General features: G+C 39.4%; 3 protein-coding genes and 1 long non-coding RNA gene across 4 annotated transcripts; 2 read left to right on the plus strand and 2 right to left on the minus strand.

Moving 5' to 3' along the window:
- Positions 1–566: 566 nt before the first annotated feature.
- On the plus strand, positions 567–1,374 carry LOC145440999 (MICOS complex subunit Mic10-like). The gene has a single exon (XM_080318787.1). The coding sequence runs from the start codon at positions 666–668 to the stop codon at positions 1,068–1,070; it is 405 nt and encodes a 134-aa protein (XP_080174913.1). The 5' UTR covers positions 567–665; the 3' UTR covers positions 1,071–1,374.
- LOC145440997 (alpha- and gamma-adaptin-binding protein p34-like) lies at positions 1,334–3,386 on the plus strand. The gene has a single exon (XM_080318784.1). The coding sequence runs from the start codon at positions 1,334–1,336 to the stop codon at positions 2,231–2,233; it is 900 nt and encodes a 299-aa protein (XP_080174910.1). The 3' UTR covers positions 2,234–3,386.
- On the minus strand, positions 2,325–4,853 carry LOC145440996 (ubiquitin-like domain-containing CTD phosphatase 1). The gene is made up of 7 exons (XM_080318783.1): positions 4,643–4,853; positions 4,373–4,553; positions 3,634–3,848; positions 2,923–3,059; positions 2,701–2,817; positions 2,509–2,636; positions 2,325–2,449 (listed from the first exon to the last, which is right to left on the minus strand). Exons 1-7 carry the CDS (start codon positions 4,794–4,796, stop codon positions 2,425–2,427), a joined length of 957 nt encoding a protein of 318 aa, XP_080174909.1. The 5' UTR covers positions 4,797–4,853; the 3' UTR covers positions 2,325–2,424.
- A 1,501-nt stretch (positions 4,854–6,354) lies between these two features.
- LOC145441001 (uncharacterized) lies at positions 6,355–11,157 on the minus strand. Its single transcript, XR_013915677.1, has 2 exons — positions 9,666–11,157; positions 6,355–6,693 (listed from the first exon to the last, which is right to left on the minus strand). It is a non-coding gene; the product is annotated as an uncharacterized LOC145441001 (long non-coding RNA).
- Positions 11,158–11,359: the final 202 nt, after the last annotated feature.

Genomic DNA, 11,359 nt, shown 5'->3' on the forward strand with positions numbered 1-11,359 from the left:
AACAGAAACAGGATGAAAATTGATAGCAATACATGCAATTCCCGATCATATTGACCGATTCAGTCATGAAACTAAAGAAATTTCTAGCGCTTCGCGCGTTTAGGCGAGACAAGCTGATTCACTCAACGGACACCCAATGCAGCAGATAAGTAGCGGTAAACAGTGAACAGTTTTGAAATCTCGCCAGGGCAATAAAACTACTCCGAAATAGCCATGATGACTGTTTGGGTAAGTTTCATAGCCGTAGTATTCGTGCGGCCCCGACCGTACTCTGAAATTCTAAATTTGGCCCTCACACCGAAAAAGTTTGGGAACCACTGGTTTAGAGTCAAGTGTAGGCTACCTGTTTGATGCTGGTGTGATCAGACTAGATGACCTTCACGGTCTTATCGATCATTCCTATCTAATACCGAATACTGTGCATTGTGCAAGCATATTTTCTGTACCACCATCACTGCCGTGTGTTATGTATTTTGGTTGGATGAAAATAAAGACTCTCTCTCTCTCTCGCTGGCATCGCCGTAGGAAATGCTGACATCGCCGACATAGCTAACATCGCCATTTATATCCACCCGACCTTGAGCACTTCGTTGTTGATGTGATGTGTAGTTGTGTATTGTGTGATTGTGCGTTCCTTGGTCGGCATAGTTCTACTTCGTTCGAAGATGGCGTCCGGATCTTTACCAGCCCTGGGATTAGAAAGTGAATACGGAGAAAAGGTAGACAGATGCATAGTTGACACGCTCTTGAAATCCGCCTCAGGTCTGATCATCGGTGGTGTGTTTTCATTTGCCATATTCAAAAGGCGTACCTGGCCTGCCATACTCGGAACTGGAATCGGTCTTGGAGTCGCTTATCGAAACTGCGAAGATAATCTGCGTAGCCATTACTTGAAAAAAGATGAGGAAGTCGTTCAACTCACGAAGATGGTACCTGCAATTGAGAAAGTGAACTCTGACCATTGTGACGAATGTGAACAAGAGCCAGCAGAGGTGAACTTGGACGAAGTGAAAAATATGGCCGAAACTTTAATGCCTGTAACAAACGATGACTCAATAGAACAGGAGTGATGATTTGACGTAATTTTATCGTTTTTCACTTAGGCACATACGAGGAAATTTAATACTGGTATAGTGATAATGATAATGAATCAGTCGTAATTGAATTTATATTCATGTCGAAATGAACCCGAATATTTTCAGCTGACAGGATGTCAGGGGTAATCGTCACTAACTAATAGAGAATTGGAAAGATTGTATATCAACCACCGTAATCATTTCTAAAATTGAATTGCATTCGCCTGTCTTGTTTCATGTTAAATGACTCTCTCTGAATGCCCTTACTTGAAATATTTGAATTTTGTTCAGTGATAAATTCGGTAAATAACATGGATTCACAAAAAGCAGTTTTCATTAATGCGATGGATTGTACCGACACCAAAATCATGCAACACATTATCAATGAAATTCTTTTCGACCAAAGCTGCCAACCAGAGCTGAGTAACTCCGACATGGATCTGTTCCTGTATGCCGCAAACACAAAATACTACAATGCCAAGATCACACTTTCTTTATTAAAGACAAAATCTATTGTAAATGAAACCTTCGCTAGCGGAATTGAGGCAGTAATCCTATACTTTGATAGCAAGAAAGAGCAAAAGGGATTTAAAAAGCTAGAATCATGGCTGCCTTACGTTGAAACATGGAACCCAACGATCAAGATCGTTGTCTGTGATAGGTGCGACAGAGATGGAAGTAACGCCGTTAGCCGAACAGACGCGCAAAACTGGTGTTTGGACAAAGGGTTTGAACTTGTTGAATTAGAACCAGATCCCGAAGACTATGATGAATTTGAAGACACTGGTACCAAAAGAGTAAAAAATGCTCTTTTGGCGCATATATGGCCTAACATAACGATGAAAGATTTGACAAATGCTACCAAAAAGAATGTCGACAGCAAGACAACGCCGCTGGTTCCCGACTCACGCAAGTACTTCGATCAACTACTCGGAAAGGAAGGAGAGTTTGATGACATCATCGGCGAGGAAAATGAACAAGATAACTTTGAAAAGCTCTTCACTAAGTTAGCAACGCTCAAGGATCAAGCTACTTCACTTCCTCCTGATCAAAGAAAAAAATACGCCGAAAATACTGTGCGCGCATTCTGGACGGCGCTGGGTGGCGATGAGGATGAATTCTCCGGTTCATCTTCAGATGATAATGACGCCGGCTAAAAAAGGATACTAAATTTCTGTCCGCGATTCATAAATTGTTGGCTCTACTGTAACTGGCTCGAGCTTGTTCCTGTAAGCTGCAGTCCCAGAATTGGTGATATGAAACTGTGTATTGTGTATTTCCGCTTGGCACTGCACATGTCAAAAGCAAGGTGTGAAAATATATGTATGCATCATGTAATGACGAATCATCATATTCCCCTTTTCTGCAAATATCTGTGAGAATAATAATTGCTCTTGTAGAAACGGAAGATGAATTACAGGTTAATACCTACCTTTCCCATTTTTTGTGATCTAATTTCGAGAAATCATCTAGTTTGGTAATTGCGTTCAAGTACTTGGATAGCTGCCTCAGTTCGATGTCACTACCACGATTCAAGTGTGCGTTCTTGAAAGGCCGTATCTAAATTGAGTTGTACCATTTTGAACATTTAAGCATTAGTTCGATAAATAATCTTCACACTTACCTTCAGTCCAGACTGCGGGTTCATGAGAAAATTACGCCGTAAATCATCAAACATGATTGTATTCTTAGATGAATAGAAGTCGCTGTATTTTCCCCATATTACTCCTAGAGGTTTGGTCTAAATGCAGTAATTTTTATAAATATTAATAATTGCACCCGATAACTGGGCAGAGGATTGGTATTTGATGTCACATATGCTAATCCCTTTATAATGGATACTCACGTCAACGACACCATATGCTGGAGTGTGTACTGTAATCATTGCACCATGATCCATGAAAAACGCGATTTTGTAATTGGCATTTGTTGTTACACCGAGTTCCCGCATTTTCACTTCGATCCATCGCATACTTGTAGCAGCTGAAAGTATTGCAGTAAAACAAAACGTTTCAGTGATATATTTCTTGTCTTGGTTTCCAGCTGGTTAATGACTGTTAGCTGCAATTGGTGGCTTGAAAACATAAGCTTTGTATTAATGTGCAGGGACTAGGCGGTGTTGTCAAACAACACATATATTTTGAACTGAAAATACTGCATAGGTGGAATACCAGCCGCTTTTCAAGTTGAATTAGAAAATGCTACATAATCATGAGATATTATTGTGGTAATGCATTTGTGTTAGAGCATATCGAGTTCTAAGTTTTGTATTGTTATATTAAATACGAGAAATTATTGAAAAATCAATAACCGGGCTGCAGTAAATGGATACGAAATCATCATTAGTCAACAGGAGTTTGTAATCTCAATATCTACTAGTTGCTATTCATGTCCTTGCAATCATGCTAGTTAATATCTATGTCCAAGTAGATATTTTTTGTTTATATTTAAAAGTTTACTCCAGTCACAAGCATTTTACTATCCACAACATCGAAATAGCCCAGCGCAGAATGCTATAGTAGCTCTAGAGAACTAGATAAAAATAGGTCAGACTTACACCATATTACGATGTCGTAATTCTTGTATGCCTCCGCTAAGAAATCATGCAGATACGGTCTCATTAGCTCCTCTGCTCTCTCTGCATTTGATCGGTGGTCAAATAATGTGTAGTCGACATCCAATACTAAAAGCTTCTTTCCAGGTCTGGGATCGTTGAGTTTCTTGACTTCATAATCCTTTACTCGCCTTTGAATCTTTGCTAAGTGTTCTTCCCTGGTTGATAGATATGGTTATGTGTTATGAATTAGAAATATGAAGAGATATAGATGTAGGTTATAGACCTTGATGTACAATTGAATAATATTTCATATTGAATATTTTCAGCGAACACTCGTCGGGGGTAATTGAGAGCAACTAGTTGAGAATTCAAAAGAACTTGGTATATCGATAGTCGAGTCACCAAATATGACGTCACACACAGGCATAGAAGAAATCAAATAAATTGAGACTTGGGCTCAATGTACAATTTTTAGATTGTATGTGAAATCCTGCTGGTACAAATTAGGTTGTCGGATGTTGTTGACTCTTATGTAAATATATGGAAGAATAAACGGCCTCTTTCTTTATGCTGACGAGTGTCAGCCGAAAAGATTCGGGTTTATTTCAGTATGAATACATTATTCATCAAAAAGCTCCATATGAACTTGATATACATATCAACAGGAGTGTCAGTACTGTCAGTTATGTGTGTATGATAGGCCTATAGATGTCATACATTTGATAGGTTCTTGACATACCTGTCTTTCAGTTCAACTTCTGCTTCGTCGCCGATGTCAAAATCATCAATTACGTCTCCAACATCTGGTGGAGGCCCCAACACTTCCTCAAGATTCTCTTCTCTTGTACCCATCATCATGATTGTCATCTTGGGCTTCAGATTTAAATCTTCCAACTTTGCGTCGTCACTGGCTGGCTTCCCTAGATAGAACATCAACTGTGTGCTCTGTGATGATCATGCTCCATGCACTAAACGATTATGCACAAACATGTTCAGCCAAGACATATACCTTTGTGCTTCAGATTCAAGAGTTTTTGTCTCTCTGGAAGAACACCCGTCTTGTCTTTGATGATATTTTTAAAATCACTAACTGTGGTTCCCGGGTCGGCGTCAATTTCATATATGGAACCACTCCATTTGACTTTTAGGCATATTGAGCTCATGGCGGCAGTGGATTGGTTAGGTATGAACTGAAAAAAATTAGAATATTGCCATTGAGCGAAAGGAAGTCTCCTTGAAACTTAGCGTTCATAATTTCTAGCGATATCTACAAACACCGTTCAATGAAGATCCCGTCTGACGAACCATTTTCTGACAGAGCTGGCACCGCGTCGCTTTTAAGTTTGCTCATTTTGCTGCAATTGCAGAATTTGCGTCACTTTATTTGCTACAAGGGTGCTTTTAAAGCGCAAATGATTACAATGCACAGTCAGAGCAGTAGACAACGGATCTCAAATCACGACTATGTTAGCTGTTCAGTTCAGTTCATGGCAGTGTTGTGATCAAGTCACTATCTTTGAGTCGTTGCACATTTTGACTCGAGTCAATCCAAGTCACGAGTCACACATTAATTCAAAATGAATTTTGAAGTACGAGGGATGATTCAAATTCATTACATTTTGCTAATCTGAATCATATAACGATAATTATGTCAAATATACATACAAAGGGGCTTTGCATCGCTCACACGCACACGTATAGCTGCTATCAATACAGTCTAGCTAGCATAGCATAATGGTGGAGCGTCCGGCTTCTTGATCGATAGGTCGTCGGGTTCGATCCCCGACCGGGTCAGACCAAAGACAGTGTTGGGATCAAGTCACTACCTTCGAGTCAAGAGTCATTGCATATTTTGACTTGAGTCAAGTCAAGTTAATCGATTTTCAAATGTGACTCGAGTCAAGTCAAGTCACCCGATTTTTGGAGGTGACTCGACTCAAGTCGAGTCAAGTCAAGTCACGAGTCAAGTCACAATAGACACTTACGTGACCTTTGACACGAACCAATCAGGTTGCAGCAGGATGTAAACAAAGAACAAGGCCGGGCAAGCTTACTATGAGCGCTTATGGAAAAGGGTTGAAAAGTGAAGGTTTTTCGCAAAATTACATTGAATTGGGAATAGCTGGCTTTGGTGAATGGTAATAATGTAGAGCTAGTATGTATTTGCAGTGTTCTAATCTACAATAAACATGAATGGTGGCAAGCACTCATCAGCATGGTATGTCCAAATGAATGGATTTCTGACAACTTTTCTGATGAAGCAACTATTGCTGTATTATCCTTAGTCCTTATAGTCGTACACAATAGGATTGTCGTACCGAAAGCATGTATTAGATTAATCTTGAGTCAGGATATGTGGGGTATTCATTATGTGGGCTTGGCGTTATAAGCGTTCTATTTATGAAATCGTATATAGTACAGTCTACAGTCTGCATCATTATCTAGCAAATTACTGTTACACTGGACACTTGTCTGCATATTCAATGATCATATTAATATGATATATGTTAGGCAACATGATCCGTTCCCAGCTGAAATCGTCATTTTTTTGTTCTAGCTCATGTATTGAATCAATCAGGACAAATGCCGGATAACCACTGCGCTAATAGCCTGTGTAACTTGGAGATGGCTACCCAGTCCGTTCCTGGTGTGCGCTTGTAACTTTCCCAGAGCCAATAACATGCATGGAAGAATGCAAAATCTGGATAAAGGCATGTGGAATTCCTTGTAGTCATCTGAATTCTCATTTTATTAATAAAATGACATATCTATTATTGTAGGCCTACCAAAAATACGGAATCGTGACATAATTTAGATGAAACAATTCTGTGTTTCAAAATGAGTCCAATCTGAAATGCAGTCACACTTGATGCCACAATCGACTTGGTGTGTGTCTCGTTTTATTCCACTCCAGTTTTGCAGCTTGATGGTGTGTAACGGATTGAAATTGTTGAGAGCAATATATTCAATAATGAGATGAATAGTTGAAATTGGTAGCGGTGATATGTTGCATGAGTCGGACGAGTACGCCTTGATAGGTGCCTGCACAGCAGTGTTGCTCTGTAAAATAAACATATTATATATTTTGTGCAGGCTTGATGGATATCTTATATGAAGCTGCAGAAAGAGGAAGTCGATGGATAAATCGCAAGAAAATCAAATTTCTGGATGAAGTAGAAGCACAAAACAGGAAACCCGTCCAGGAAAATTACAAATTGACGGACAATTATTGCTAGCGAAGTTCAGTTCTCAGAGGAGCATCATAATGTCAAAAGATGCGGAGAAGCTGAAATTTTATGCTAGACTACATTAAATTCTTTCTGAATTGCCCGACTTATCCTATTGACGTCAAATTTATAGTATTGCTGTAAGTATAGTATTAAACCATTGGGTCAACCGTATATAACTGCTTCATTAGATTTCGATTTGACCATGTAGATATGTGGTTCTTAAAAAGACACCATTTGAATTCATTCATGATTTCTCAAAACTAGAATGATTATTGACTGTCAATAAATCACATACAACTTCGAAAGGATTGATGGATTGTGGTGCACTTACTTTTGTGCAGGAACTGTTCACAGGGACCATTTCAGATTGAAATATGTGGATTCGACAAGAAAAGTAAGACAATGATGGAGTTCAGCTATGGTGAACCAGGAAATGCTATCATGGCAGAAAAGAGATTCACCATTGAGTCTGAACAGGGTTGTAATTAGAGCCCGACCGATATTGGATTTCTGAGCCGATACCGATAAGACCGATATCCAGTACCTCCACCGATAACACCGATATATTCAGCCGATATTCAAAAGATATGGAATCTAGCTAAGGTCCATATTTAACACATCAGAGTATTTCTTTCAACAACTTTACCACCATTGACATGATTGAACATGAAATAAATGATCCAGGAACTATAAAAATATATCAAAAGCACCAATCCAGCAATTGCAGATTACAGTTCACGAAGCACAAATTCTCGGAGTGAACTTCTGTGTTCTTCCATAGATGATGTATATAGTACTAAACACATTGAGCAGTCTTTCACTTGGTACCATAGTTAGTGGCACAGCAAGAATTGGAAATCTTTCTTCATTTCGGTTCCACCGCTCCATTGCAGGGGATCTTTCCTTCAATGGTTTCACCATATATTGATATTAATATTGATATTCTTCTGGCAATGCACCTGGAGCCTTCAGCAAATCATTAACAAATAGCTGAAGAGAATGTGCAAAACAACTCAAATTGTCCACGTCTGCAACTGCTCCAACCATTCCCCTTGGGCCTTGACCATGACCAGCATTTCAACAATCAACATTTTACGCTCTTTTGTCAGAATTGGCCAATGTCATCATGGAATCAAAAATTTTGGTATCAATTATTGGCTTTACTCCACGTTTGCTTGATTTTCTTGCCCTCTATGCTTGCATATTTCCTATCATGGTGGCCCCGCAGGCCTCAGTCAGACGACTTCATACATTACTGGAATAATTAGCTCTGTTGGTACCGAACCGTGATATGTTTCGACGCGACGCTTTTCTCTGTCATTACGAGGGTCAGTCCAGCATGATTGAAGTTCTCATTTCTCTTACTGATTGAAATCTTCGGCAGACAACTATCCATCATCCAGCTGCTCTCTGTCGTTGGTGATCGATTACTGCAGGGGGATTCCCACGAAGTCAGTGGGGCATAACGGTGGTTAGTTATCTATAATATTTTTCAGATAGGCACGCCTACTGCCCTGTATGCAGTATGCACTATATGCAGCTTGGCCATTTATTTTTATAATTTACCGTCCTCACGTCTTCTATCGACTTCTCTGACTCCCTGCCACCATGTTGTGACGTCACGAAAATGGCCGATATTTTTTTACCTTCAATGGCCGATACCGATATTTCTCTCCGAGCGTGATATCGACTCGATATTATCGGCGAGCCGATAATCGGTCGGGCTCTAGTTGTAATGACTCGAGTCATGACTCGACTCGAGTCACGATTTTCTGATGACTCGACTTGACTCGAGTCATTTTCTCAAAATGCGGAAATGACTCGACTCGACTCGAGTCAATCTGTGTATTGACTCGACTTGGACTCGAGTCATTGCGCATGACTCGAACCAAGTCATATGACTCGAGACGCAGACGTCCAAGACCGATATTTTATCGTAATTCCGAAGTATAGTAAAGTAACCACCCTGTTGGGATTTCGTTTATTGTTACTAGCACGTGAGAATGCGACCAGAACCTGCTAAAAGTGAGGAAAATTACTATATTATAAATGCGAACCATTCAAAATCACCAAACAGAGTTATAAAAAGTGAGTTTAACAAGATTTTAGCTGGGAACTGAGCAGTCAACGTATTGACTTGGACTCGACCCTCTGATCGATGACTTGGACTCGGACTTGACTCGGTGGTGAGTTGAAAATGACTCGACTTGACTCGAGTCAAAATTATAAAAGTGAAATTGACTTGTGACTCGGAGCCTTGTGACTTGGTTACAACCCTGAGTCTGAAATCAAGAAATTGAATCTAGATTTAAATATTCCTGCACATGATTTGGCACACCGTCAAATGCCTGAGCCAGACTGTTCCACAACAAGAAAGATGGCAAGAAAACGTATTCATATTGAACAGCTGATCGGAAGAATCAAGGAGTATAAAATTTTTTCTGGTGTCATACCATGCAGCATTGTGTATCAACTAACCAAATATGGACTAATTGCTTACTCTAATTCAAGATTGAAAATTAAAAATGACCGACGCAACATATTCGGCAATTGTGCAAATTCATTTCCATTGTGAATATTGTTATGCCTAATAGCATGCTACGGATCGTAATTGCGCGGTGACATGGTCAATGTGTACCAACAGTGCATGTCTATTCATACTATACTCCAGTGGTGTGCATTGAAGCTCATTTAGAGGCCCAATTTGTTGAATGAACAATTCTCCAGGTGAAAATGTTCTAGGACTATTTGTGTTTGGTGGAATGTTATAAAACTGAAGACACCAGATACACCAAAATCTACCTTGAGGCAGGAGTTGATCGGTTGCGCGTACGGTCGAGAGATTGATTTTCAATCACGATCGAGCTCACTGATGCTGATGCAAATCACAATGTAGTCCTTGTAGCTTCAGGTGCTGGATTGTCTTAATCAATGCATATATGCATGGGATCATACATCAGAACCTAATGTGAAAATAAATCATGGTTACAATATCTATTGCAGGAGTCTCTGAAAAAATGTCTTTTTCCTTACTTACCCTGTCTTACAAGTTCAAGACGAATCAATAATGGATTTTCTGAGAACGTGTATTTCCATTGAGTATGATATCTCACTTTTCCGCAAGTTGCGATAACATTAATTGGCTGTTCACTAGAATATTGCTTCCACAAAGAGTGGATTGTCTCCTCAATCTTTGTCCCTAAGTCGTGTACGTAGCGCTCCATGAAATATTTCGTAGCTTTCTCCGCGGTGTTAGAAGAAGATGCTGTTCCACTCAAATCCAGAAATTCGATAGAATCTCCATAGCTTTCAAGTTTCATAATCAATACACCAAAATGGTGATGTGTGACAATACCTGTATTTTATAGCATATATTTCTGAACATGAGATATGCTTGAAAATTTCGCTCGAGACCGGCAGCCTAGGAAATCGACAAAATATGAATTACAACAATCCTATAGTATAGTATACAACAATCATCGCTTAATCCGAAAAGTTGTCAAAAAACCATGCATTTGGACACAGCACGCTGATGCGTACTTACCACCATTCATGTTCATCCTAGACTAAAAGCTGCAACTACATACTAGCTCTACGCTATTACTATTTATTAAGGCCAGCCATCCCCAATTCAACGTAAATTTGCTCAAAACCTTCATTTTTCAACCTTTTTCCATAAGAGCTCATAGTAAGCTTGCCCGGCCTTGTCCTTTGTTTACATTCTGCTGCAACTTGATTGGTTCGTGTCAAAGGTCACGTAAGTGTCTATTCAATTCAAGTAGCCTTTTCGAAGTATGAGGCATGATTACGTCATTGCATTTTGCTTGCTGTCTGAAATGCAGATTGAGTGGTCATTGATTTTGAAGCGATGAACGAATATAGAGTTATACACGGAAGAAGGCGCTGTATCGAGAGAGAGAGAGAGAGAGAGAGAGAGTCTTTATTTTCATCCAACCAAAATACATAGCACACGGCAGTGATGGTGGTACAGAAAATATGCTTGCACAGTATTCGGTATTAGATAGGAATGATCGATAAGACCGTGAAGGTCATCTAGTCTGATCACACCAGCATCAAACAGGTACACTTGACTCTAAACAGTGTGGCTGTAAAAATGGTTACAGTAGTTAAAAAAAATAAAATAGAAGAAAAATTAAACGATGGTAGCAAATGATCAATGAAGCAATGTCTGGGCGAGGTAGGGCAACAGTGTTAGTGAAACGACAAGAGGTGTTATCGCTAGAACTGCTAACTACGTAAGTAATTGCATAGTCTCAGTTTATAGTTACCAGTCAAAATAGAGAAAGGAATTGATAAGATACAATACATTACCCATTTACAAATTCATATGATACAATTCGAGCCTGCGCCAAGGGTTGAGGATCGATCGACTGTATAAACTATATTCGAGTTTAATTTCAATAAAACAAGAGTTAAGGTAAGAACAGAGAACAGAAATAGACATTTTGCTATTAAATTACTCTACTATACTAGTT

This window comes from Botryllus schlosseri, chromosome 6 (assembly GCF_051294905.1).
Source record: "Botryllus schlosseri isolate E-star chromosome 6, Bs_hap1, whole genome shotgun sequence".
Lineage (NCBI taxonomy): Eukaryota > Metazoa > Chordata > Ascidiacea > Stolidobranchia > Styelidae > Botryllus > Botryllus schlosseri.

Bases quoted from the DNA above. Each gene is read 5' to 3' on its own strand.
- LOC145440997 (XM_080318784.1), top strand. From the start codon at position 1,334: ATGCCCTTACTTGAAATATTTGAATTTTGTTCAGTGATAAATTCGGTA.
- LOC145440996 (XM_080318783.1), bottom strand. From the start codon at position 4,796: ATGAGCTCAATATGCCTAAAAGTCAAATGGAGTGGTTCCATATATGAA. The intron at 2,818-2,922 runs GTGAGTATCCAT...TACTGCATTTAG, and splicing joins CAGCATATGGTGTCGTTGAC to ACCAAACCTCTAGGAGTAAT. The intron at 2,637-2,700 runs GTAAGTGTGAAG...AACTCAATTTAG, and splicing joins ACCCGCAGTCTGGACTGAAG to ATACGGCCTTTCAAGAACGC.
- LOC145440999 (XM_080318787.1), top strand. From the start codon at position 666: ATGGCGTCCGGATCTTTACCAGCCCTGGGATTAGAAAGTGAATACGGA.